This window comes from Malus sylvestris, chromosome 15 (genome assembly GCF_916048215.2).
Source record: "Malus sylvestris chromosome 15, drMalSylv7.2, whole genome shotgun sequence".
Lineage (NCBI taxonomy): Eukaryota > Viridiplantae > Streptophyta > Magnoliopsida > Rosales > Rosaceae > Malus > Malus sylvestris.
Window position 1 is genome coordinate 50,200,465 of NC_062274.1, and position 27,930 is coordinate 50,228,394.

Below are 27,930 nucleotides of genomic sequence, written 5' to 3' on the forward strand. Positions count from 1 at the left end.
CCCTATATTAAAAATACATGTGAAAAAATGAATTTTTTGTCTCGCTGAAAAATGTATAAAAAGGTTGCATACATTAGAACATCCTTAAAGAAAATTGTCAAATATGATATACCAAATTTTTATTTGATGATTGCTGTGACCAATTGAATATAAATGTTAGGGAGATTAATTTTTTTTAAATCAAATGATGTATCACTAATAAGAAACAAGCACGTTAGTCGACACTTAATTTAACTATATTTTTGTTTTTCGTAAAAAAAGACAGCTAAAAAGCAAAACTCAACCGTCACGTTATATATGATATCTACATTGAAGAACACAATGATGTATTTTAATCTTGTTTCACATATTTTTATTTTTAAAAAGGGGACTATTGGTGGCTTCAACGCGACAGCCATCCTTCCGAGAACCATCTAAAATACGGGTTTAGAATTTGTTCCTTCAATGTGCCACTTTATTTTACAGAACGATCTTACACGTGAACTTTTATTTTTTTTACGTATGCGTATTATACGCGTACCTACGAGAGCAACAACAACAAATCGCCGGAGTAAAAAAGGGCGCGCCGGAGCGGGTACAAGTTTGAAGTTGTCTGATGGACACTTTTTCCAGCTTCCAATTCGCACTCTATATAAAACCGGCAATTTCCATTCTCCTCTGAATATTAGTTCTTCGTTCCCTCCATCCGCAGTGCAGAAATGGCGAAGCCTGACAAGTCGAAGCCCAATATCCCCCAATACGTCCGTTCCTCCGCCAAAGTCCACCCCTCCAACGACTTCGACGCCGACCCCAACTCCTACTCCCTCGAAAAGTTCAAGCTCTACGAGACCAGACAGGTAACCAATTCTTCACTCTCTCTCTCTCGCTCTTCCAATTCTTCATTCTCCTCCGATTGACGCTTCCAATTCCAGCGATTTTACTTGATCGGAAGCGATCGGAACAAGCGGTTCTTCCGGGTCTTGAAAATCGACCGATCGGAGCCCGACGATTTGAATATCAGCGAAGACCCCGTCGTGTACTCGCCGCAGGAGATCAAGAGTCTGCTTCAGCGAATCGCCGAGGGCAATCGCGCCACCGGAGGCCTTACTTTTGTGGCCAAGGTTTATGGGATCGCCGGTCAGTGTCTTAGACCTTAATGGGTACTTGGAGAGATTGACGAACTACCTCCTTGTGTGTTTTGTGTTTACTACTTGTATGGGGTTTTGGTGTTTTGCTAGGTTGCATTAAGTTTCTGGAATCGTATTACTTGATTTTGGTCACCAAGCGTCGCCAAATAGGAAGTATATGTGGTCATGCGATTTATAGCATTGATGAGAGCCAGTTGATTACTATTCCGCACGTCTCGATTCAAACCGATATTGCTCATTCTAAAACCGAGTTGCGGTAATTTTCTCCCTTGTTTTCATGTTTCTTTGTTGTCTTGACTGTTAAATGATAGCATAAATGTGGCAGAGATGTAATTGATTTGCTTAGAGATTTACGGTCACTGGATTATTTATTTGTATAATCGACATGGTCTCTCACCATTGGTCTCATACATCTGGCTTGTATAGAAACAAGAGGCCAGAAAGAATGCCCGAAAGAATAAGCTAGAAAGAGAAGCTTTCAGAGTAAAACCCTTTTGGTATGTATCTAGGAGATGGGTAGTGTTTTAAGCTCAGGGACAGAAAGGGTGAGGATACCCACCAAGGGTCCCGACATTGTAAAATTTTGCTTCAAAGTTCTATGGGGTCACTTAAGTTTATTACACCAGTGTTCCTCAACACATAAAACACATAAACCCTGATTTATAATTACTGGTGTCCTGTTAGAGGAGATATAATTTGCTTTGGGGGTTTACCTTTTTCGCTTAGCTGGGTAATGTGATGGTTGCACAAATATACTGTTCATGAATGACACTTCTAATGGTTTCATTCACAACTTCCCGTAGTGACTACGTGGAAGTTGGATTGGGAAGGGGTTGGTGACTTAGGATGGTAAATGGAGAAGGGTGTCAATGCGATGTTAGAAAGTGACTGGCAAAGCAAATGCCATATCCTCTATGCAGTTAATCTGTGATCGTTTGAAGATGCATATAATTCTTTAATACTTAATATCCCACTTTTGGATGGGCTTAAAGGAGTGTTCCTTCCATTATCTAATCAGTAGGTGGTGTTTCATATTTAAAACGGCAAAATGTACAGTAGTGGTACACTCTGCAGGCTTTAATTTTTCTCAACTGCATGATAACCAACTAATATATTTCATAATTCAACTTCTATAGATTATTGCTTATATTTTTCTCCCGTAACTGTAGGTACAAGAAGCTTCTATCCAGTGTTGATTTGACCAAAGATTTTTTCTATAGTTATACGTATCCTATAATGCAGAGCTTGCAAAAAAATGTGTTATCAATGGGTGAAGAAAGGATGCCGTATGATAATATATTTGTATGGAATGCCTATCTAACACAGGCTATTCGATCAAGGTGCAATAACACAATCTGGACAATAGCATTAGTGCATGGCCATTTTAAGCAGGTATGAAACTCTCCATCTCTCTTTCTCACTGTATGTGCATGGTAATGAGATTGTTTTGGTGCGGAATCCATAGACAGTTTTACCCAGCCAAAAAGGACACTGCTTTAGACTTACCCTACATTTTTTACTAATATAATTTGCTTATATCCTATCTATTCTTTTTGGTGAACTTATACCGTATGTATTTACTTCTCACGTTACCTATGTATTACCTTGTGCTGAGGGATTTATGAGTTTTGGTCTTTTGACTGATGCTTTACGTGTCTGATGGACGGGTCACCCATGTTTCTCATCTTTCCTTGTGTTTTTTTCTAGATAAAACTTGTGTCTCTTTTGAAAAGAAAAACTTGTTAACTGAATATGTGTTAAATATCTGGATGAAGTTTAGTTTACTTGATGATGGCAGATTAGGCTATCAATCTTTGGTAGGGACTTCAGTGTTTCTCTGGTCTCTAGACGCTCTCGGCATTTTGCAGGAACACGGTATGTTGTAGTTTGAATATCACGTCAGCACCATCTTCATTTCTCCTAATTATTCACAAAGCTGTCTGATGGCATGTAAAAGCAAAAGTCAATTTTTTTCGCCTATATGTTTTTTTTTTTTAATTTTTAAAATTTTTAAAATTAAAAAAAAAGATTGAAGTTTTATGTTTTGAGGATGAAATTTCACTGGTATTATAATGTTTTGATATACAGAAAATTCTTGTTGTATAACACATGTCAATATTTTAATCATGTTTTCAATTGGGTTACAGTTACTTGAAAAGGGGAGTGAATGATAGGGGAAGGGTTGCAAATGATGTTGAGACAGAGCAGATAATCCTCGATGAAGAAGCTGGATCATGCAAAGGAAAAATGAGTTCTGTTGTCCAGATGCGTGGTTCGATTCCCCTTTTCTGGTCACAAGAAGCTTCAAGATTTAGCCCTAAGCCTGATATTATATGTAAGAACACTATGTGATGCATATTAGTTTCATTTGAATCATATGCTACACGTCACATGCACTGTTTACTAGGCTTCATTGGAATTAATCATTTTTTGCATGTTATTATTCTGGCTTTAGTACAGAGATATGACCCCACATATCAGGCTACCAAATTACATTTCGAAGACCTGGCAAGGAGATATGGCAACCCAGTTATTGTGCTTAATTTGATCAAGGTTTGTTTATTTCTATATGCCTTCTTAATAGCTGCTGGCAATAAAAACATAATCTCATATTGTTAGTCGTTACTATTACTGCATGTTATGGGACAATGTTTTTATGTGTTGGATGACCAATAACTCTTCTCTTCTTCTTGTTTTTGTTTTAATTAAAGGAGGGAGGGGTTATCGATAAATGTGCATTCAGATCATAATGAATGTTGTATCTCTTCCAACATTGGGAAGGGAAATACCAGCTAACTGGGTTATTGGATATTTAATAAAGACAACATATGCAATTTTTTCAGCCAACTTAGGTTAACTTTTAAAAATTACTAGTAAGACAGAGAATGCAAAACTAGAAAATTTTGACAATGATGCCGGAGTTTCTGGTTAATAGTTTAAAGCAAGGTTTTATAAGTCATCCTGTTGAATGTGAGAAACATTAGTTTAATGTGCATCTATTTTGCGGGGGCAAATAATTATGTGATAGCTATCGCCACATAGTAGATACTCTATTTGATAAATTCGGTTATTTAGAGAATGAGTTGAAACTTTGATAATACATTGCCCTCCTTGTTACTTTTGTTGGCTGCAAGTGAGGTTGTAGAATGAGTTGTAGCTATTTGAGGATCATATAAGCATGGTGTACTATCATAGCGCAATTGTGAATATTAAATGCATCTCTTGTTTCTTTCATCTACCTGACGTTCAGTATAAGTTGAAGATTTATTTGTGCTTATGATTTACAGTGGTTGAGTTGTCTACTCGTGTGTGTGTGTTTGTGTCATAGGGAGATTGCGCTTACAAGGATGTTAATTGGTAAAAAATTTTTTGGTGCTGAAATCTTTTTAAGCACTATTTGAGTTACAGCCTACTCAAGATACATATATACATAGAGATAAATATTTTGTTGGAATTACGAGTTAAGCTATATTTTATCGGTTGTCCATAATGCAATTTTTTTCTTCTTATTTTTCATTTCATGTGTCTCGTACAATTTTAATGTAGACTGTCGAAAAAAGGCCTCGAGAAATGATGCTGAGGCGTGAGTTTGCAAATGCAGTTGGGTACTTGAATCAAATATTTTCGGAAGAAAACCATCTTAAGTTTATTCACTGGGACTTTCACAAGTTTGCAAAAAGGTAACCAGTTGAGTTTTCATTTTCCTTTTGTGTTTTGTTTTGCTTTGCTTTTTTTGGCGAAGTGGACACAGACACACACACACCTATGATGCACAGATAGATATAGGATACATGATTAAATATGATACAAAGTCTCCATAAAACTAGGGTAAGAATAGGAGAATAAAAACCATGCTGTATGATATATGTTTTCTTTTGTGGTGTTGTGCAGGCTAAGATATGAGTAGGGTAAACAACATCCCTATCTGGTGTGGTGCAGGCTAGTTCTATGTTTTTCTTTTTTCACTTCTCTTATGGTTGGTTGCAACCATGAAAGTATGAAAAGCACATCCCCCATTTTTGTTTTGTTTAAAAACTAGTAAGCACAATTGAACCGAAATTCCATTTCCTTTACATAAACAATTATAGGAGTCCCACACAATTGAAATAAGACATACACATAGTATCGTGGGGGAGTGAGTTTTTTGTTGAGACGTAGAAATTCTTTACGAAATTGTATTGATTCATATGGAGTATTTGATACGCATCAGGCCATATTGGTATCCGATACTCCATATCTACATTGAATGACTAATTCTGTTTCATAGGCTCACAGATTTATATATGTATATATCATTCACATATGTATACATCATTTTGCTCCCACTTTTTCATCTTGCTAAGAAGTAAAATTATTTACCAATAGATAACTCTGCAATGCTTTCGATATAACCATCTCTAACTGCTTGTGTTTATATTTGTTTTCTTCTAACTGGTCTCTATCTTTTCTGCTTCCAAAGCAAGTCTGCCAATGTTTTAGCAGTTTTGGGTGCTGTGGCAAGTGAGGCGCTTGACTTGACTGGTTTTTACTACAGTGGCAAACCTAGCGTTGTTAAACGGAGGCCCAATCAAATAAGCCGGACAAGCACGGGAAGGTATGCAATTTTTATGTTGGTTTCTTAGTTTTTGCAAATGTTATGGAGTCATCATAGATATGAATCAGTCCTCTTTTTTATTGGGAAAATAAAAGGAAAGTTTTAACACTAGTTGTACTGTTTTAACGTAATTTCTGATTTCCATGCACATTTGTGGTGGCATGTTACAGTTCATGCATGTGATGTTTTTAAGTTACACCACTTTTCCAATTCTTTTATGCTGGTTATCCAGTGAGCAATGCGTAATTATAAATATTGATATCATATAACCCACTTTTTTGCTGGTTCAGTGATTTCCCTACTCTATTCTCAGAGATTTATTCCAGTTCTCCGTTGCACTTAGATTGTTATCTTTGAATGAATTTGCATTGGATAAATTCTAGGAGGCAGATGAGTGCCAGATGTCCCATTGATGAAACACAATCTTGCTTTACTGCACTTCTTACTTATAGGGTTTGGTTGGGAGCACTTCTGTATGAAGTACTGTAATTTTGTTTGTACTGCTTTATTAGAAATTTAGAAGCATTTTAAAAACTCAAGTGCGTCATGCATATTTTCTTGGGAGTGCTTCCATAGAACTTATAAAGTTCTTCTGGAAGAAGCAGTAAAATGCTTCTCAAAATCAAAATGTACTTGTTTATATTTAAATCAGACACTTAAGAAGCACTTTTGGCACTGTTGAAAGCACTCCCGAGCACATCCTAGTGTGTTGCATTGGAACTAGCATGTTGGCAATCCCAGTCATTGTCTGGTTATCTGAATTTCCTACATTTCTATCTCCTATGCCAGTCCCCCATGACCAGCAGAGATCCTGATATAACCCAATTGGTGCTGGTTCAGTTCATCAGCTCAGTTGGTCATTTCATCTAGGGTTTGATATACAGAAATTAGGTGCTATGGTGCACATGAGCGCCAAATTTTCGATTCAAACCGATATTCTTTTGCTTGCTAATTAACACTGGTATTAGACTGAACTAGTATTTCTTTTAAATCAGACTTCCTTTTCTTCAGGGAAGCTTCTCTGAGAGCAAACTCTGGGGACGTTCCAAGGTTTGGAAGCAGTAATGAAACTCTAAATTCTGCTGTTAATTGGGACAGGGAATCTGATATTAGTCAACAGAAGAAAATTGATAATTTTAGTGGTGAACCACCACATTTTCAAAGTGGCGTTCTGCGCACGAATTGTATTGATTGTTTGGATCGTACAAATGTTGCCCAGTATGCTTATGGCCTTGCAGCTTTAGGCCGACAACTTCATGCAATGGGTTTGACAAATCTGCCCAAAGTGGATCCTGATAGCAGTATTGCTGCAGCTCTCATGGATATGTACCAGAGCATGGGAGATGCTCTTGCACAGCAGTATGGTGGCTCTGCAGCTCACAACACTGTATGTTCTTATTTTATTCATGGGTTAGAGTATGCATATTATCAGTTGCTGGATGTCATAGATCAACCCCTATAATTCTAACGTGAAAGTTAAAAAAGAAAGAAAACTCTATAACTCTAATCAGATGTCCACTGAAAATAAAAAAAAATCACATCACAAACTAATGTGTTATAATTGTGGTGAAATAAAAAGATGACTACAATGCTTCTGATAGAGATGACCCATGATAACAAAATGGTCAAAATGTTTCAATGACGGTCATTGTGTGAGGATCATCTTTGATTGGGGAACCTGAAAATAGACGGTTCGGATCAGTTCACCACATTGCATGGTGGGTGTTAACAATGTGGTCTTCAAGTTAACTTCTCACTTAAGGTTTTCTTGAGAAGTTTACAAAGACATAAACAGTAATAGTATAATTCATACAGTGGACAAGGAGTTGAAGAAAGTTGAGGTTCACCATAAAACGAATTGGCAATATGGGGAGTAGCCCAACTACTTATAAGCACATGCAAAGTCCCTCCTCTCATCAATGTGAGATTCATTCTCAACAAGCTCCCTCACGTGGGACAAGCTGCTTTGATTTCATGAAGAAAGTTGAGGCTCCACCATAAAACCAATTGGCAATATAGGGAGTAGCCCAACTACTTATAAGCACATGCAAGGTCCCTTCTCTCATCAATGTGGGATTCATTCTCAACAGGAGTTCACCCTTAAGATGCAATCTACAACAAATATATAAACTCAGGGGGTCCACTCTTAAAGTGCAATCTGCAACAAAAAGAGCAATACAACCCTACTGAATTTAGGTCTTCAGATCACCCTCATTGTTTCCAAGTATATATTAAAGTGGAGGGAGAAGATACGTGCTTCTATATAGATAAGAATAAGGCTCTAGTAAGTACTAAACTAAGTGACCAATCTCGAGTTCTTAGATCTCCTTTTAGGATTAGGAGAAAATCACTTTAAAAGTGGGAATATTTTTTGTGCCTGTGCTGTAGTGTTTTGATTTTGGATGTAATGGTTCTAGATTGGTTACTTATTTCAGTTACTAAAGCCTTCTGTCTGTATATATGCCTCTGTGTGTAACTGTGTGAAGTTTTCGAATTTCCATATTTAGCTTTATATGTCTTCCTGAAGCCTTTTCCTTACATGAACGCCAGGTATTTACTGAGAGGCAGGGAAAGTGGAAAGCCACAACCCAATCAAGAGAGTTCCTGAAGTCCATCAAGAGATACTACAGCAATGCTTACACTGATGGTGAAAAGCAAGACGCCATAAATTTGTACTTGCTTCATCTCTCCTGTAGTTTCTAATGAAATTTATTTTTCAATCTATTAAATAATACCTGTTCTTTCCTGTAGTAACAGATAAGGCTTATTGCCTACTACGATCTCCATCAATTCGTATAAAATAAAAATATAGAAATTGATCCCGATCAATAGTTTATCCATTTTGCATTAAGAAATGGATGCATGTATGGATAGGGGAACTCGTGTTGCTGTAGCAGTTGTACATTACATTATGTGGTTTTGAATGTATTGAGGAGCTAGTAACTCTATGTCGTAGTATTTTACATTTGGAACGATGTTGTATTGGAGTATGTCATATTATGTTGTACTGTATTATATCATATCTCACTGTGTTGTAATTTGATTTACAATGTTATGTTGCACATTATCATACTCTCTTTTGCCTTTCTTAAAAAAAATTCTAAAAATTTGATCTGTTTGTTGGTTTTACCAGATTTTTGGGTTACTTCAAACCACAAGACGGGAAAACTGCTCTCTGGGAGCTGGATTCTGATTACTATCTTCATGTATCTGGAATTGATGACCTCCTCGATGTGTGGTAAATCTCTATGTATCTGGAATTGATGTTCTTTGCACATGTCTCTGCACAAACATACACAAGCAGGGATGCACGTTGTACATTTACAATACCTATTTTAATCGGTTTTCCAAGTCTTCTGTAAGTTAATGGTTCAGTTTAATCATCCATTTTTTTATAGTAAGATTCTTGATTTTCAACTTTTCAGTCCACAAGGAAATGATATGCACTTAGGAGGATTGGGAAACACTCTTGCCCCTATTCCTGCTTGCAGAGAAGATTTTATGAGGATGAAGTTGACATCTTTTGATAAATTGATTGAAAGGACGTGTAGTTCAATAAGGGATGTTAGACTTTGTAGTGAACCAGATCAAAGACCAGGTGGTGGTCCTGCAAATTCTAGTGTGGCGCCTGATGCAGCGTAATTATATTCAACCTAAGCTGTTTTTACCCCTCTGTTTAGCATCCTATTCGTGATTTGATTATTCATCTCTGTCTTTGGTTATCCTGTACACTTGGGACCCAAAGCAAATTCTCTTTATAATTACTGAACATTGGAATTGTATTTTTCAGTGAAATACAGTTGAAAAGCCCAAATTGGCTTTTTGGCCAGAGAAAATATGAAGAAAGTGGCTCTGCACCAAAAGTTACTTCACATGAAATCAGTAATGGAGGATCCCGTAATGAGACAGGGGTTGACGGCTTTTGTGACTTAAATTGGCTTTCTTCTGAAGCCAATGATAGTGAGGAGGATATCTTCCAGAGGTATGCATATGGAAATGCTTTTACGTTGGCATAGGAGAAGAACCTCCCATTTGTCTGGTTTATTATCTTAAATATCTGCGGAAACACGAAGGTTTTGTGCATCTCTATGTAGACGGCTTATACATTGTTGTTAATACCGTGACCTCTAATGTTAGTTGGGTGCTAATACTAAAAATATATAGGGAAATGGTCATAATAAGGGTGATAAAACAGTAACCTGAATTTTTTTTGATAAGAGTAGTATTATCTGGGTAATTAAGTTGTTTTAGAATTCTATGTTACTAGCTTGTTGGCATCATCATCTATATCGACCAAAAAAAAAAAAAATACATATACACAAATAAATCTGTTGAATTATAATGTTTCATTTCTTTTCCAGTAACCTGTAGGCATACTTAATTTGTATAAAAAGCCTCTGGGGTATCCTATGGAGTGTATCTGTTGATCATGTCTTTCTCTGCTGCAATTCCAAGGTACCTTTCAATGACATCAGTAAATGAAGCCAATGGGTGGTACGGTGGGACGCTTCTAGGTGATCAAGATGAAAACAGTGAGATATACAAGCACTATGCTGAGTTATGTCAGGTAGGGTACCTCTAAATTTCCGAAAATGGACAAGTCTGGTATCTCCTCTAAAAATTAAAATTTGACATAAATATGTGCAAAATAATGAAAGTGCTTGTTTCTTTTCTTTGTGTTCATTCTCTGACCAGAAAATTAGGCTTCTTTCTGATTGTTAACATTCCTGGTTTTTCCATGCTTCTGCTTCTATATATATTTTTAAATATCTCCTATTATCAGTGTATACCAAAGTAGAAGAAACATAGTTATAAATTTCTTTTTCTGTAGTTTAACATTTTACTTAACGGATAGGTTTGTATATTGTACATAGGAGTGTGCCTTTTGGGCATAGTTCAATGAAGTTTTCTTCTTGAAAGGAAACAAAAGAAAACCCAACAACGAATGTATTAACAGTTAACTATTTCACTCCCTGATTGCTCTACTGTTTTTTGGTTGAAGCGTTTAGATGCACCAAAGAATTTCAATATGATGCGATTTGTAAAGACTCGAGTTTGTTGGTTAACCTATTAAGCAGGGTTACATGTGGAGTTTAGGTATATTTGGTTTGGGGTTCCGGCTTGGGGCTTTGGGGTTGTTGCTCAAGGTTCAAGGTCTGAGGTAGGGATTAGGATTCAAGTCGAAAGTTCGGGTTCCGAGTTTTGGCTTGGACTGCGCAGGACTAGAACTGTATGGATATGCGGGTCTGGGTATGATTTGATGCCGGTCTAGGGTTGGGGTTCACAGATCAAGGGGTTGGGGTCAAAGTTTGAGTTTTGATTTGGGGCCCATGTGAGGAGTCTAGGATTCGCGTCTGTTATCTGTTATAATCTCAGGTTTCCAATTAAAATACTGTTGTAATAATTCATTTTACCTAAATACATCTCTTGCAAATGCAATATATAAGTTTTTTAAGCTTGCATGGTTCTCTGGTAATTTGTTGAAGTTTGACGCTCTTGTACATCGAGCTTAGAGAGATTTACTTTTTTGTCCAGCGGTTAAACCTGAGGACATGTCCTTTTTCTCCTTTCTTCCCACATATGTGGTACGTTTCATATCCTTAATATGCTTTTGTGAAACTTTTCAACGTGCAGGGCCCTGGCATTGAGCCGTTCAAAAATGATCGTGAGATGGAGCAGCACTATGCTGATGCTCTTCAAATGGGAACAATTAACATTGTCGACGACGCTGATGTTGAGGTAGAGATGGAAGCAGCCCTCAAGGAATACGACCAAATTGGTAGTGATCTTGGGAGCATCCCGGCATCATGTAAATTGTTAGCTGAAGATCCGAGCTGGTTGACGAGGTGGATAATTGGGGAAGAGAAGTTGCAGAGGATTTGAAGAGAGCTAAATGAAGTGTAAGAGGCAAACATTATTTACTAAATCTTGCCGTATACATATTACTAGCATCAAACAAGGTTGAGCTATACTATGTGCATATAAATGTAAATACAGTGTGCTCAAATTACAGGCATTTCCGTCTTTAGGATTCACAAGTTACTGCTTGACCTCTAATATGTTTCGATCAACTTTCTGCTGCTGCTGGTTTCTCATCCATCGTTTTTTTATTTTTATTTTTATTTTTTTTCGGTCTAAAAAACTTTCGGTTTTTGATTCATCTGTACTCGTCATTTTAAGACTGCAGGGATCAAACCCCAATCTTTTCGGAGGTGTTTTAATTAATTATATTCTAACATTCTTTAAATCTCAAAACTCCAAATTTCTCGATCTGCTCCTCTGGTTTAGATTTTAAGGTCAGCCGCCGAACTCTCCCCCTTATAATTGGTTTTTGTTGTTGAATTATTCTACATCCAAAGACTGTTATGGTCAAAACAAATTGCAAGTGAAAATTTCAGAGTACGTATTACTGCATGTAACAGCTGAATGTACGCTGGAAAATCATAGGGATTTGATGTAAGAGCGGAGTGTTGGTTGTCGATTATCTGACGCTTTCTCCCTCCTTTAATCGAGCTTGGGATCGACAGCCAGCGTAAGATTAACTCACACAGGTTAATTAAAATGTAATGTTTACTGCAATACTACAATTTAAGCATTAAAGTGGTTGATTACACGAAAAGTGAGTTAAAGCGGATGAATGATTCACTATCCTCACGCAAGGTCAAACTAAGCACGGTCTAAATCCACGGGATGGTAGGAAACTCCACCAATAGTTGGGTAGTAATTCACACCTTGACAAAGCAAACAATTTAAATGAGCTATTTATCTTTCAACGGGCATACAATATCCAGAGTCAGCGAGAGGCCAGAAAGCAGTGGACCCCTCCTAACAAATAAAAGTTTGTGGATGCGATGAAATTGTTTGTAGTTCACTCATTCCCACTTATAAGTGTAGGAGAGAATAATCTCAAATAATATTGTTGGTGTGATCAGAATTAATTGACAAAGATGATGACCAAACTCTCCATGTCTTGCTCTTGCAACATTCCTCCACCTGCACTTCCACCAATTGGTCCTCACCAGCTTGCTCCAATCCTCCTGAAAACAAGCATACAGCACAGGCCTAGGGCAGTTGCAGTTTTCGCTGCAAAATCTGGAGGATTTCCACTCAACTCGGTATACATCCGCTCTTTTTTACGAAAATTCTATGGTGCTCTAGAGTACATAATACTTTTTCATCGTTTAGATTTAGATTTTGTATTTTAAACTTTGAATTTAAGTACCTTAGTATGTATCTATGCAAGTGTCAGTTGGACTCTAATTCCTTTGACATGTAGTTCTTGAAAAAGTGTGAAAGCTGTGGAGGTAAAGGTGCAATCGAATGCCGGGGATGCAAGGTACGTGCATGCTCTGTTAAATTCACTTGACATGTATTCACCCTTTTTTTATAATTATTTTTTAGTCATGCATTTTCTTAAGTTATAAAGTTGAGGTTTCACCCATCCAGTGGGAGATGGTAAACTGCTGCAAGAAAATGCATATTCAAAATTATGAGATTTTACACTTATCGACCGAAGCAAAATAGTTTTACACCTTAAAGTAGTTCAACAAATATGATACCAAAGGTCTATATAAGCTTTTTAGCTAAAACGATTCTTGAGATTGACGTAGTTCTTTATTTTAATCCCTGACAATAAAAATCAATAAAAGTGGTCTTTGAGTTTGTTCATTGTAAATCATTTTGGTCATTTCGAGAAAAAATATATCAATATCCTCGTTAAATTGTCATGTGAACGACTATATGCCCACCTTTTTAAAGGTATTTTTGTCAAACCAACCCCTCCACTTAATGAGGATATTGACATATTTTTCACGGAATGACTAAAATGATTTACGGTAGACAAACTTAAGGACCACTTCTATTAATTTTCATTGTTAAAGACTAAAGTGAAGAGTTATACCATTCACAGTAACTGTTTTAGCTAAAAAGCTGATATAAATATATCATTTACGACCTCACTTTTTACAAATTTACATTGAAGATGCTCTAATTGACTAGAATTTGCACTTCTAGCTAATAATTAGCTAGGTTTAATCCAAGTTACTATGGCATTTATTGTTTATTGACAAAACATACAAACAAACAAACAACAACGAAGCCTTATCCCACTAAAGGAGGTCGACAGTATGCAGTCTAGAACGTCACTGCGCTCGGTTTTGCGCTAAGTCTTTTTTATTGTTTATTGACAAGAAAAAAACATGTATTGTTTGATAGGTATGCAACTATTAATTCAACTCCTTTAACCCTTAATTTTCAGGGGACGGGAAGGAATAAGAAGAATGGAAATATTTTTGAGCGATGGAAGTAAGTTATTTCATGATTTAAAATATAAAACTCAGTTTACTTTTCATGAATATATAGAAGAATGTATTTATTTATAAGGGAACTGTTATTAGCACTCCACGAATCTTATTCTACACTCCTCACAAGTGTTTTTTTCTTTCTAATTATAGAAAGTTTGGAGAGCAAAATGAGATTTTTGGAGTGCCAATAACAATTCCCATTTGTAATACCTTAAACTAATCAGTTTCTGATGCTTGTGTATTTAATTATTAGGTGTTTTGATTGCCAAGGATTCGGTATGAAGGGTTGCCCCAGCTGTGGACAAGGAGGACTAACCCCAGAACAAAGAGGAGAAAGATAAAGAGTTCGATGAAAAAAAACTATACGAGTTCACTGAACTAATTTGGCCCAATTTCATTATATATAAACTTCACATTTTATGCGACTTAAGTGCCCATTTGGTATGTAGGATTGAATTAGAATGAAAATCACTCTGATTTTATATGCGTATCAAGGACGACTAAATATAGGTGTAGTTCACAAACAATTTGAATTTTTCTGAGAACACGAGAGATTTTTCACTATGTCTGAAACAGGGGCACATACGCCATGTATCGTCATACAAATAAAAGAACATTTGGAAAAAATTTATAATAACATATGATCTACCGTCTTGTATTTTTGGCATATTGAAAAATTTCTTTAAGAACACACCACCAATAAAGAACTACAACTGAAAAAAGCATTTGAATCACGCAATACAATTGCCTCGCATGTGTTAGTTGTAATCTTTCAAGAAATTGAAATCCATGAAGGGATAACTCATCGCACTAGCTTATCGATAAAGCAGGAGAGTGACACTACAAGAAACATGAAAAGAAAGAGAATGAAGAAGATTGGACACAATTTTTGGCTCTTCTCTTCTACTTGGGTCGTCTCAAATTGGTTGCTACAATGACAACCTCTTTTCTAATTTTTCTTTATTTTGGTTTGCGACTGCATAATCTGTTTTGAAAGTCCCATATATTTCGAAGTTTTTGGCTTTGACCTTCATCTGAATTATATATTTTGATCTCCAAAACCAGATCAGTGGAGGGATGGGGGATAGAGAACGGGGAAGGTGAAATGAGTAATATTGTTGCGTTTCATAGATTTTTTTTAATAGAAAAAAAAAAAAAACTAAAATTCACCTAAACTTCACAACTAGGCTGCCACATAAGGTGATACGCTAAATGTGGTATATTTAAATGGTAAGTATAGCCCTTATCCAGTATATCTTTTTTGAAGTCTTTCCTAAAATAATATATTTACTAAAAAACATGTCATATAATCTCGAATCCCGTAAATGTATACAAGTAATGAGTAGTACTTACTTTAAACATTTCATATAAAGAATATCAATCCACGTTTGATTACTATTATGGTTGTGTTTATCTTTACGGCGGATCATATTTGACACGTGACAGATAAATTACAATGATACTTGAAACTTTAATTCCTTGATTAACTAACTTTCAAATTTATGAAAATTAGTCTCTTACCACAGGTGTACTAACCATCCAGATTCTCATTAGTAAGCGGTTTTATTATTTTTTATGAATTTATTTTTTCTTTTGAACTTCTAATAGAAGAAGGGAAATTTTGAGATCATGAAAACTTTACTCTTTTTACCTTGTTCCTATGTAAATATAGATTAAACACCAAAATTTTTCGGATATCTCCAGCAAAGCAATGGGAATTGTCCAGATATCTCCAGCAAAGCAATGCGCCGAGTCGTACTCGGTTTTCACACTAATCCCTGAGACCCCGCCTCTTAAAATTAGCATGTTGACCAACCATCGTATACGTACGTTCGTTCTGCTACGAGACATTGAAGAAGCAAACAAAACCAAAAAGAGAAAACATTTGCTACGTGAAATAATGATCATGAGTTGTGTTGCTCCTACAGTCGTCGTCTTCTCCTCCACCACCTGCTCCTTGTGTGTTTGTGATTCCAGAAAGAACAAGCCCTACACCTCAATCATCCCTTCTTCTCCTCCTGTAAGTCCATTTGCTTTAATTTATATCTTAATTCATATTTTTTTATAGCTTATATGAAATCGAGCGCATAACCTAACCTAATCTGGTAGCGATTTCTTTCTGTTCGGCATATGGGTTGTTCTAGCTTGTGGTTTCATCTTCATGTTCACAACATTTCATTTTATATACTTAATTAGACGAATATGTATAACACACACACACATGATATCATTCACCAATTGGTATTAGTTCCTTTTGTATAGTCACTCAAATATTAATCCTTGTTCATCTTTGACCGGTTGAGGAAATAATCATCACCTTCTCAAAGATTAATTGAAGCAACAAAAATAAAATCAGATTTTTTCGCATGAATTATATGATATTAATTAATTTTACACAAAGATTAACTGAAGCAACTAAATCTTAAAACAGGGTTTTGACCATCGGATTGTCGGGGTTTGAGTTTTTAGGTTCCAGGTTTGCATGCTGATCTGTTTACTTCACTTTCGACTCTCGAGTTTTTGTGACGCGTAGTCTTTTGCTTTTGTTCTTTACCCAGCAGGTTATTACCTTTGTTTTTGTCAAAATTACTAAATTAGTTCACTTTAACCAAAAATAGTAACATACAAGTCATATACTTTAGACCGCTGATCGTGATGACCGTTACGTGATCGAATCAAATCAAAGATGCACTAGAATCCTATTTTTGTGGTATTGACAGTGACAGAGATAACAAAAACGATCGGATACATGCATGCATGACATGAAAACAACGCGTGGTGCAGTCTAGCAAACAACGCTGTAGGACTTGTCTACTCCACACAACAATCTGATGTGTTATATAACTATGTTGTTACCATATAGATATACTTACATGAATTTGAATTCCTGTTTTAAGTTTACAGTTTGAATTCCTGTTTTATGTTTATAGTTTTCTTTGAATCTGAATATCTAATCTAGATTAACATTATCATATACAACATTATTCTACATTAATTTATTAATACTAATATCTTTATATATATATATATATAAAATAATGTATAAATGTCAATTAACACTCTAAAAATTAAGAGCTCGTTTGGAAGTGCTTTTAAAATGACTGAAAACGCTTCCAAACGAACCCTAATTGGGCAACATTATTAATTTCTTGTTCTTTTGGTAGAAATCATAGTCATCTTGCGTACTCCACTATTCCCCAACCTTCAACTATAATAACTAAGTTGAAGTATTGGATGCAATTTCTTTATAGTGCAAATGGAGTACAAAAAGGAGGTCGATTTATGTTACAATTAAACATATATTAACTTTGTTTTAATGATTTTTTGTTTTTCAATTTCCAGGTGATTCAGTTGATTCCTGAATAGAGCCAGTTACCCTTGAAGTCAGAGAATTTTACGTAGCTGGCCCTTGTAGTTTCCAAACCAGGCCAGACTTCCAACATAAAACATTCCATACCTATCTTCATAATACACTTGTATGTATTCTTACAATATTACAATATGCAGACCCCTAATACAAGGCGGATCACTAATAGACCCATGTATTCTAATCCATGCCAATCCCAATCCGAAATCCAATATTCCTATCCTCCTCTTGAATTGAGCCTCAAGCCCCTCATTACTTTTGAACCCCAACAAAACCATTCTCTTAGTAGAAGCTGCTCCTCCACCTCCATTGATACCATGGTCTCCGACTTATTTTCCCCGACCTCCTCCTCCTCCTCCTCACTATTAATGTCTGGGGACTACATTGGCATGGAGTCCTGTGTCGACGTTCTAAGCGACGATGAGTTGAGTTTTGGTCACCGTCATCATGGTTGTTATAGTCAGAGAAAAGAAATGTTATGTTGGGCGCAGGAGAAGGAGAAGAAGAGAACTTATGAGGAACTTCCACCTCCGATTCCGTTGCTGGCGCGTACGGAGAATCTGACTTCTCACATGCCTTGGGTTTTAAAGAGGCACTACACCACCGATGGACGGTTGATTTTGACGGAGGAGAAGGTTAGGCACCATGAGTACTTCAGGGCCCACAGATCCAATGGCCGTCTTAGATTGCAGCTTGTCCCTCTTGATGGCCAGGCTTTGGTTCCGCCAATCATTTGTTGCAATGATGAGCATGAGGATGAGGAGGTGGATGATCATGATGGTTACTGTAGTGAGTACGAGGATCATGTATTCTACGATGACGATCTGGCTGCTTATGATGGTGATTATGATTACGATTACGATTATGATTATGACGATGACCGCGATAGTGATGGTACCAGTGTTGATGGTTGTCATCATCATGGTGATGCTGAACAAATATTTGATGCTGTTAGTTCAACAACTGGATTAGCTGGGAAGTGTCTCAATATCAATGCTGTGAGAACACGGTCGTGCAACTTGGGAGTGCGAGCGCCAGCGATCAGGCATGTACACAGTTAACACTCACAAACATTATCACTTTCATTTGTGTAGCTCTTGAGCTCCCAACATCTAATGGCATTTTTAAAAATCTTGAGAAGCAAGCATGCCATAAGTCACAAATATTACCACTTTCATTTGTGTTTGCTAGCTACTCAATGTTTTGTTTTAATTATGCTCTTATTGACACTTCAAAAATAGTAATTTTGCCCTTGCACTAATGAAAAAAGACGAGATGGAGGAGAATATATATTGCATCTTGACTATTTTGGAGTGCTAATTACAATTCCTAATCGTTTTATTTAGTTGTCTTTCTTGAAATCCATGGGCTATCATGCCATGCTAGAAATTAAAGCTACCTAGCTAGGTTACTTTGCAACTGGTTTGGATGGTGAATTCTTTTCAACGATTGTCTTATTTGATTAATAGTGATCATTTCGTATGGATATAACGATACTAATTTTCTTTCGTGTTTCTTATTGACACTGTTGGATAGATTTATACTGGGATGAATTTGTGGTTTAGATTCTGATGACTTGAGTCTTGATCATGTGTTTCATTACTAACAAATAATGCATATCAAGATGAATTGAAATGTCTCAAGTTTTCATCCTTGAATGGCATCTGACAAGTTTTTGAATATGTAGATGTGTTAAGGACAATACAAATGGATCAAGAAAAGTCCTTCTGGGGCAAACAGCTAGATTTGGTGGGCTATTTCGAGGCCATGCTGGTCGAGTTATGACCAGCGCTTTTTGTGAGCCTGTCGGAATCTCCTTTACACATAGGGTTAAGCTTGCAGCCTGCATCTTTGCTATAATCACAGCTTGGGAGAAGGGTTGGTCACTTTATGGTTGGAAACGGATCCTAAGTTGGTCCTATTTCTTTTCTCTAAACCCCTTTCTGCTCGTTGGTCTCTGCGTTCTCAGTGGATACATTGTCGTGACCTAATAAGCCTCATCAGCTCCAGAGTTTCTCATACAGACAAGAAGGGCAAGGCATGTTATGTCTGATGATAAGCTTGCCAATCATGTCCTTCGTTCGGGGCTACCATGTTTTAGTGGGATAATGCTGCTTTTGTCAATTCCTGACTTAATTAATAGCCAGGGATGCAAGCTTAACCATTGTATATCGTACGCCTCTTTTTCATTTTTTGTTGTTTTTTTCTTTTTGCCCATTCGTTTGTTATCCATAAACATTCTTTTTGCCTATATATGCTTTAATAAAGGAGGTTTAAATATACAAAGACTTTTTAGGTAAATGGTTTCTGAAATTGGCATAAATCTTTACTATGGGTCCTTAACAATGAAAATCGATAGAAGTAATCCATGAGTTTGTTCACCATAATTTCGTGAAAAATCTGTTAATATCTTAGTTAAGTGGAAGAGTTGGTTTGACAAAAATACCCTTAAGAGGTGATCAAGTGACACATAACAATTTAACGAGGATATTGACAGATTTTTCATGGAATGACCAAAATGATTTACAGTGGACAAACTCAAGGACCACTTCTATCGATTTTGATTATCAAGTTCCAAAATACAAATTTAGAGACCATTTTGTCTAAAAACCCATATACAAATTTAGAGAAAAATTAAGAATTCTTTTAATCATCTAGGTATATATATAGCAACCATTGCCCGTGCGATGCAGCGAGATTGAAAAAGTACAATTACTTAATTTGTATGTACATACTAGTTACATGCAAAAGTGTTGGTAAACAGTCCTATTGAAAACCTCATGAAATTTGCAGATAATCAACCTATTTTGTCCAACCAGAATAAAAAAAGTTTATGAACAAATTATCATTTCCAAACCGTCATGAGAGATTACTTCTCATGAGCCTGATGAGGCGATATTATACCATATATTTTACCCTATTATTAGTATTAATTTATTGATTATTTTGGTAGAACTTTGATACTTTGTTATATATTTTCAATGTAGGACATTCGACTTCCTCTGGAGAAAAAAGTGATCAAACGGATGAATTTTGGAGTGATTACAATTAGAGGATGTTCATGAGTCTTTCAAGATGATTGTATAAAAATTCCAGATTTTTTTACCTAGCCGTTTGACCGTGGCGATGAAAAGAAAGCCTAGCGCGCAGGTTTCCCAGATTGACATTTCTGGATGTTTTGGGTATTTTAGAGGTCAAGATGGCATATTTGGAGGAAGATTCCTTCTGAAAATTTGTTAGGGACGTTCCAAGCTTTAAAACGAGATCTTTTAGGACCAATTCGAAGTTGATTTGATTGGTCAAAAGTGTGATTTTCTGGGAAGTCCGAATTTCAGTTCAAATAGGAAACCTTTTATTTTCTGTTTTATTATTTTATTATGTTTCATAGTTTTATTCTAAGACCTTTTAGGGTTTTATTTTGTATTAGTATAAATAAGATATTTAACCATTAGGGTTAAAGAGGAGGAGAAAATGCATGCACTATTTGGAGAACTGCTTTTGACAATTCAAGTTTATTTTCAAGGTGTTTTCTATCTATGTTTTTAATAATATTTTGTTTTATGATATTATTCGTAACTAGTTTTGTTTGCTAGGACAAGGCCAAGAGCCTTAGCAAGAATATGTAGTTTCTTCTCAATTTGCTTATGATATTATGCATGCAAGTTTTGAATTATTAATCAATGTGCTTTAAACTATCTAATTGTCTTGATGATTGGCCACCATTAGGATATTTAGAAAAGTAATTTGATGCAATTTTGGCGGAGGGTTATCCCTGGAATTGGCGCTGGCTTCTTGTGGTTAATATGTGTAACTTCTTAGGATGGATGACACGTTGTAAGGGTTATATGGTTTTTCAAAAGGTTTTCATAAAACTTAATGAGTCTTGCATGTTCACATTCGATCTGGACGCTTCGGACGGGTTGCATGTTAGATATACGTTCTATGTTGGAGGTTCCAAGTATGACATACTTTAGGAAAACCTAACCTCCAAAATATGCATGTGTAAGTCATAAGTAATTGGAATAATTACGTATGATTGTTAAGGTGACGGTGGAACCCTAATGCTCAAATTTATTTTCAAAACTATTTTCTTTTGGTTTTTTTTTATTTTGCCAATTTATTTAATTGTTTTTAATTAAATTTGTTTTTAATATTTTAAGTCATAAAATCAACCTCTTCTAAACTTTGTTTTCAAATAATTAATTAAGATTTGGTATTTACATAAATTATTCATCTAATCCCTGTGGAGATCGACCTTGCTAGAGTTGCTATACTACGACAATCTTGTACTCTTGCAAGTATTTTCAAGTGTTTTTATCCCTACTTTTGTAGGTGGCAAAATCCCTATCAGAGCCCATGTAGAATTTGAAATTCAACCCGAAATAAAATCAGATACATCATTAATTTTTTTTTTTGAGCACATTAATATTTTTACATTAAGAGGAGAAGGAGTTTAGTTAAGCCACACAATGAGCAGCCTAATTTGGTATCGAATTCGCCATCCACGAGATTTGAACTAAGACCTCTCACTTCTAAGTGATGACCACTAGAATACATCATTAAAATTTTTAAAAGAGGGAGAGAACCATCTCAACAGCTCCCTTGCCTTTTTACTTCTTCTTTCCTCAGTTAATTGATTCAGAATCCCCAATGAATTGATACTCAAAACCCAGCGGCTATACAACCTATTCAGAAAATTTCACAAAACCACAATTCATGCATCATGCTATAATAATACGAAATCAATAACTATGAACATATTCAAATTCTTAAATATAACAACAATAACTAATCCAACACATTAAACAAAAAAACTCAACCATTGCACACCAAATTCACAACCTAATCTAATTTGAGGGTGTAAAGTAAGAATATCACCCTCGCGAGACCCAAAAAAGGTCGGAAAGGCCTGAAACCGATAAGAGAAAACTTAGATCTTCGTCGGAAAAACCCACCGCTAGCTGGGTTAATGGAACTCCTCATTCTAGGGGCAGATTCGAGCATGAAACTTGAATGTTGTTGGGACTCTCCTGAGTCGGATATATGTGGTTGCAGGGCCGACTGCCAGTGGAAAACTTATGAAAGTCGTCGGGAATGTCAAACCCAAACTGGGTTCGAGGATTCGGGTGCGGATTAAGATTGATGGAAGGTATGGCTGTATTGATTTGGAGAAGGAGATGAAATTGATGATTTTTGGGTTTCTCGTTCAAATGGCGAGTCGCAAGGGGGCAACGAGATGGAAGAGAGAAGAAGAAAGAGAAACAATAAATTGTATATATATATATTCTTAGACAGTGGAAAAAGTGTAATAAAACAAACTTAGCTGGACCAAATAGGAAGCACACTATGCTTATGAACAATGAATCAGTTAGTTTTGAGTTTTAGTACATACTAGATAGTAATGCATGCGCATTGCTGCGAGATTACAAATAACGCAAACAATTATGTAACTTCATTATTATCAAACATTTCCTCCAATTACTACACAATTTTATTAAACAGGGAATAAGATGATTTTCTTGTCACAAAATTAGCGTTTTCAATGTATCATAGCAAGTGGTAATTATTGGAATGAATATGATAACATATATGATAAAATTTAATAACCTGAATATCAACAATCAGAAACATAATTGTAAATATAAAGTTAGGTCATTTAATGGTTACAAACAAAAAGTAGATGAAAATTAAAAGGATTGAGTTCCTTGTAATAAGATACTCTTCTCTAAGATGAATGAAACTAAAGCCCCCGACAACAAATTAATAGCTGGGAAGAAAGGAAAAAATATGCATGAATAAAATTTTAATTTTCAACCACCCTTAATTTATAATTAAGCTAAGCAAATACACAGCAAGCACAACACAATCACAACAATAAAAGCTTTCAATAGCATTATATTTATCAATTAATCTGTTCATGAATTTAAAAAAATTATGCAGTTTTATAGGTCACTAAACCCAAAATACAAATTATGCAGTCAATCTCACTACCCTTTTTATTTATTTCCTCCAATTGCATCAGAACATACTTTGAAGTCCATTCAATCAAGAAATTCAAACATATCATAAAGATGAATTCAGTCCTTAATTAGCAATACATCAGACCCCCAATAATCTATTAAATACATAGATTAAACATAGACAGTCAAATCTCACAGACTAACCAAATGACATTAAGTAATGATCCACAATGAAGTAGCCAAAATGAAAACAATTATGAGATATTTAGGTGATATGAAAAAAATATATGGAATACTAAGATTAAAATCTTATGCACAATTAAGTGAGTGAAAAATGAGCTTATTGTAAATTCAAACCCACCAAGGAATCAAATTGAAATCAATGACAATATACAGACCCAAAATCACCCTGCTCCTGCAAAAACAAACATAAGATACTTGTTAGACATTGAAAGTTTAAAAAAACAATATTGAAAGCCTTCTGGAAGCATTGCAAGACCTTTTTGGAATGTCAACATCATTATAGGTATGAAATATAACCGTTAGAAAAAGGAATTAACTGTGTTGTAAGCATTGAGATGTGTAAAAATTATTTACATAAAATATTAGTAGTTGTTGACGACTCTATATACACATAAAGATTTGTTCAAAATAGAGCAATGCACTCTAAAAATTGTAGCACTTTGACTACTGAGCAAATAGCCACCCAGTCAAATTGTCAGTTTTTACATGCAATGAAATTAAAATTCGCATAATCAGCAAGGATAACAGATAAATTATCATTTTCCATTTCAATTAAAAAACCATATCTATTAAAATCCTAGAACAACTTTAACTACAAATAAAATAACCCATATGCCAAACATTCAACTGTTTTAAAGAAAAAATCTGGAACTTAAATAGTGAAACGATATACACGAAACCATGAAACATTATCCAAAAGGAAAAAGACATCTCGAGTAGTCATCCCTCTTGTTGGCAATCCCATCATAGCCTAATATTGAACAAAAATTTCAACTTTTCACAATCTGGGGTCTTAAATAATAAGACCAAAATTTTCTAGGCAACCAAACAATGGAAATAGCTGAAGTAGAGAAACCCAGAAAGAGTAAAAGTCAAAGAGAGAAGAATGTACCATTTCGAGGAGCTGAACTCGAAAACACTTGCTAGAAAAAACTCACTAATACGCTTTTAGATATCTTTTATTAATTACACAGTTAAAGCGTCATAGATACAATATTCCTCTAGCCATCAGAACCTAGAACATATAACTATTAAGTGTTATAAAAACTTACCACAAAATTGTCATAAGAGAACATACGACCGTAAGCTTCATTCAGTTTCATGGCATATCATATCAGTTTATGAAAACCTCCTTGCAGTTTGTCGTTCAAAAAATCCAACTCAGAGTAAAAATCAACAATAGTAACCCATAATAGCATAAAGTATAACCATTAAATTAAATTCAATATAACACAGAAACAATTTCACTACTATACATAGAACTCCATAAATTCCTTACCACATAAACCTTGAGAGGTCCAATAGGTCTAGAAGCCTCAAAAACCTTCTCCATATTCAGCTCCAACTGCCTGAAAACACTGAAAAACAGAGGAAAAAACAAAACATAAACTCATCAAAATTCCCTACCCAAAAATAAGCTAAAAATGGAAAATATTCAAACCCCAAAAGCTCTGGTTTCCTATATGCCACATGGATCTACATTAGAAAACATTGTCGCAGCCTTATACTTAATTCGGTATAAAAGTGAAAGATTTAAGATATTTCAGTACAATGCAAGCGGTAGACATGTCAAAATTAGATTTTATTTGATAATTATCAAGAAATATCATCTAGAAATGACAAAACCAAATTATAGTTGTAACAATGATTTCACCTTTGTTTATTTTTCTTTTACAATAGGTCTTATATGTGTGTTAATTTCCTATAAATGGTTATTTGATTGAGTCTAAAATCTTCAGTCAAATATATCAACCATCAAAACCAAATCTTCAATCCATTCAAACTATATATTAAAGTTTATTATCAAATATAGGAAACAATGAATAAAACAAATCATATTCATACATGGATACACCAATACACAGAGACATTACAACAATTTGATACCAAAAATCAAAATGCTCAGAGACTCAACACAGACACTATTCATAGATCCATGACTAAGAATTTCTCAGCTCTCGGTTGAAATTAATTAAATAAAAAAAATCACGGAAGTGAATTTATACCTCTGATATTTAGAGCTTCGTGTCCCATGATTCCTTCGCCGGCTTGGTTCATCTTCTAATCCATTGTTCGGCCTTCACACAACCTGCAGATAGAAACAATACCCATTATACCTTGGTCAGATGGATTTTAGAGAGAGGAGAGAGAGATTAGGGCTTAAGGGCAAACTGAAAACAAATTTTTTTATGCAAGTGTAACATGCCAATTTGTAAATATAACGACCCGTATTTTCCAGTATTCAAAATCAAAGGTAGTTCATTGGTCCACATCATGCAAGATTTGCGCCGAAATTGATAGTGTAGCATGAAAACTTAAATCAAAGATTGAACCTAAACTCAAGTATCCACATTCATGTCGAAAACCATAAATGAAAGATGTACAAAATATCAAACCATGACGAAGATTTAAAATTTATTCCTAACCCATCAAAGTTTTGAAATTTTTACAAACTGGGTTCAATTTACCGCACAAAAAATTCAACAATACAGAAAAATCCATACCTTTAACGCCAAGAAAACCTTCACTATATGAGAGGTAAAGTCAATCTGCAACACAATAAATTGATCACATAAACGTAAGTAGATATAATCAAATCAAATTAGAGTATTGATGAAGAAGAAATGAAAAGAAGAGGATTACTCTGCTATGCATTCAGGATCTTCCTGGAATCAAAACCCCAAAAGACTAAAACGAAATTTGCATCGAAAACCCATTCGGAATCCAAATTTACATCCTTGAATTAGTTGGAGCAATTCAATTGATAAACACCCAGAACACAGTAAACCAAAAATGAAATATACAAACACAGAAAAATAAAAATGATCTAAAAAAAATTCAATTAAAAGAAAGGATTTGAGATGTGAGAGACATGCATACCTTGCAGGTAGGCAGCAGTGGCTGATGGGTAGATGCTGGCTGCGTTGATTCTTTCTGGGAGAAAACGGGAAGAAGGATATGCGAGAGAGTTCAATAAAAATCAATATTTGCAAACGTTGGATTAGATAAGCCCAGAACAAATTCCGACCGAATTAAAAATGGGTAGAAACTTCTAACCTCTTATTAATTTTTAAGAAAACAACTTTGATAACTAATTCGTGAACAACAAAGCAAGAGGCGGAATAATCTGAAGAATAAAAATGACGAAGCGGTACAGCCACATAAAACAAAGTCTGAGACGGAGAGAAATGGACGGCCAAAAAGGAAGGAGCTTGAGGTATGTGAGAGGAGAGTGAAAAGTAAAACAGAAGAAAAAAGGGGGTTAAAATAGGATGATGTTAATAAATAAAGAAAAGAAATACATGAAAAGTAGCAGATGAAGTCGTTGCGAACAAGAGCTATCAAGCAGATTTAGCTCAATCTCAACAAGAATTTTACACATTGAATGCAAACAAATCAAGTTCCAGCTCTCTCAGTAGCTGTAAGTAACGAAACAAACAAATCAGATAAGATAAAAATAAAGCAAATGTATCGTAACCTTCAATGCGCTGCCATGCTCGGCCATAAAGCTTCAGGGCCTCAAGAAACTTATTATGCTCCCCTTCTGTCCATCGCTCTCGTTGCTTGGTAGTAGAATAGGGCTTTCTTGCCTACAACCATTAACACGAAAACAGTAATTCAGCCACTCAGCACTCACTAAACACAATTTTAAACAGAAGAGAGTCACCCTGCTGCGTTACCTTGACGAGGAAGTCTTCTCCAGATGAGTGTGTGTCCATTACTAGTCGATACAACTGAAAAAGAAAGCCGCAAAATGGGTCTCTAATGTTATAGCAGCACACTTCAACAGTTTAATTATCATTTGGGTAGCAATTAAGCAGTTCAATTTCAGTTGGCACTCACACTGAAGCTACTAGATAGATGCTTAAATAAATTAAATATCGATGACACACTGAAAATCATGTCAGCAATTTGGGTTTGAAAATTTACCATTTCGACGAATTTCCCTAAATTATTCAAAAATTGAACTGATCCATGAAAATTTCAGAATTCACCACAAGTACTAAATAAATTTCCTTATCCATAATCCTCACCAAATCGAAACGGAACACTCCAAAACGTCTTACTAGGAAAAAAGAAGGGCGAATTTTATGGAGCAAAAAATAATCACAAGGTGACACGTGAATTTTTGGGTGAAGATGACAAATTTACCCTCGAGGCATACCGGGTCTCCTACACGCGAGCAGTGGAGAATCATCCATCAACCAAATCAGGAGTACCCAAAATAGGTAACAAGTTCAAATTTGTCTCATCCATCCTCATTCCATAACCTTCAAAACCCTCCATACAAATTAGACTAATTAGGCTAATTAATGGATTAATTCCTAATTAATCC

General features: G+C 35.5%; 4 protein-coding genes and 1 long non-coding RNA gene across 10 annotated transcripts in view; 3 read left to right on the plus strand and 2 right to left on the minus strand.

The window, feature by feature from the left end:
- Positions 1–27,930, minus strand: part of LOC126602265 (uncharacterized) — a 91,064-nt gene that overhangs the window by 17,344 nt on the left and 45,790 nt on the right. The gene's annotated exons all lie outside the window — the stretch shown is intronic.
- On the plus strand, positions 496–11,792 carry LOC126602247 (phosphatidylinositol-3-phosphatase SAC1-like). Of its 2 annotated transcripts, XM_050269073.1 has the most exons (16): positions 498–836; positions 912–1,116; positions 1,218–1,383; positions 2,297–2,519; positions 2,926–3,002; positions 3,275–3,462; positions 3,583–3,680; positions 4,674–4,807; positions 5,587–5,721; positions 6,733–7,108; positions 8,272–8,393; positions 8,855–8,959; positions 9,147–9,359; positions 9,512–9,703; positions 10,177–10,288; positions 11,356–11,792. In XM_050269073.1, the coding sequence occupies exons 1-16, from the start codon at positions 699–701 to the stop codon at positions 11,602–11,604; spliced, it is 2,733 nt and encodes a 910-aa protein (XP_050125030.1). In that variant the 5' UTR covers positions 498–698; the 3' UTR covers positions 11,605–11,792. The 2 variants fall into 2 exon arrangements, with proteins under 2 accessions (XP_050125031.1, XP_050125030.1); XM_050269074.1 differs by lacking the exon at positions 11,356–11,792 and having other exon boundaries at positions 496–836; positions 10,083–10,221.
- Positions 12,598–14,588, plus strand: LOC126602266 (uncharacterized). The gene is made up of 4 exons (XM_050269098.1): positions 12,598–12,836; positions 12,998–13,057; positions 13,979–14,025; positions 14,278–14,588. Exons 1-4 carry the CDS (start codon positions 12,669–12,671, stop codon positions 14,363–14,365), a joined length of 363 nt encoding a protein of 120 aa, XP_050125055.1. The 5' UTR covers positions 12,598–12,668; the 3' UTR covers positions 14,366–14,588.
- LOC126602257 (uncharacterized) lies at positions 15,846–19,657 on the plus strand. The gene is made up of 3 exons (XM_050269085.1): positions 15,846–16,044; positions 17,367–18,436; positions 19,079–19,657. The coding sequence occupies exons 2-3, from the start codon at positions 17,526–17,528 to the stop codon at positions 19,380–19,382; spliced, it is 1,215 nt and encodes a 404-aa protein (XP_050125042.1). The 5' UTR covers positions 15,846–16,044; positions 17,367–17,525; the 3' UTR covers positions 19,383–19,657.
- Positions 21,763–27,403, minus strand: LOC126602271 (uncharacterized). 5 transcript variants are annotated; one of them, XR_007616057.1, is made up of 8 exons: positions 27,275–27,403; positions 26,652–27,184; positions 26,475–26,528; positions 26,099–26,143; positions 25,601–25,683; positions 24,304–24,952; positions 23,713–23,766; positions 21,763–22,076 (listed from the first exon to the last, which is right to left on the minus strand). It is a non-coding gene; the product is annotated as an uncharacterized LOC126602271 (long non-coding RNA). The 5 variants fall into 5 exon arrangements; XR_007616060.1 differs by having other exon boundaries at positions 24,304–24,609; positions 24,874–24,952; positions 26,475–27,184; XR_007616058.1 differs by having other exon boundaries at positions 24,304–24,726; positions 24,874–24,952; positions 26,475–27,184.

What these genes read in the sequence shown, in the direction of transcription:
- LOC126602247 (XM_050269073.1), top strand. Translation starts at nt 699, where the DNA reads ATGGCGAAGCCTGACAAGTCGAAGCCCAATATCCCCCAATACGTCCGT. An exon ending in TTTCACAAGTTTGCAAAAAG is followed by an intron (nt 4,808 to 5,586) that starts GTAACCAGTTGA and finishes CTGCTTCCAAAG; the next exon opens with CAAGTCTGCCAATGTTTTAG. An exon ending in GATGACCTCCTCGATGTGTG is followed by an intron (nt 8,960 to 9,146) that starts GTAAATCTCTAT and finishes TCAACTTTTCAG; the next exon opens with TCCACAAGGAAATGATATGC.
- LOC126602266 (XM_050269098.1), top strand. Translation starts at nt 12,669, where the DNA reads ATGATGACCAAACTCTCCATGTCTTGCTCTTGCAACATTCCTCCACCT. An exon ending in TCGAATGCCGGGGATGCAAG is followed by an intron (nt 13,058 to 13,978) that starts GTACGTGCATGC and finishes CTTAATTTTCAG; the next exon opens with GGGACGGGAAGGAATAAGAA. An exon ending in AATATTTTTGAGCGATGGAA is followed by an intron (nt 14,026 to 14,277) that starts GTAAGTTATTTC and finishes TTTAATTATTAG; the next exon opens with GTGTTTTGATTGCCAAGGAT.
- LOC126602257 (XM_050269085.1), top strand. Translation starts at nt 17,526, where the DNA reads ATGCAGACCCCTAATACAAGGCGGATCACTAATAGACCCATGTATTCT. An exon ending in GTGCGAGCGCCAGCGATCAG is followed by an intron (nt 18,437 to 19,078) that starts GCATGTACACAG and finishes TTGAATATGTAG; the next exon opens with ATGTGTTAAGGACAATACAA.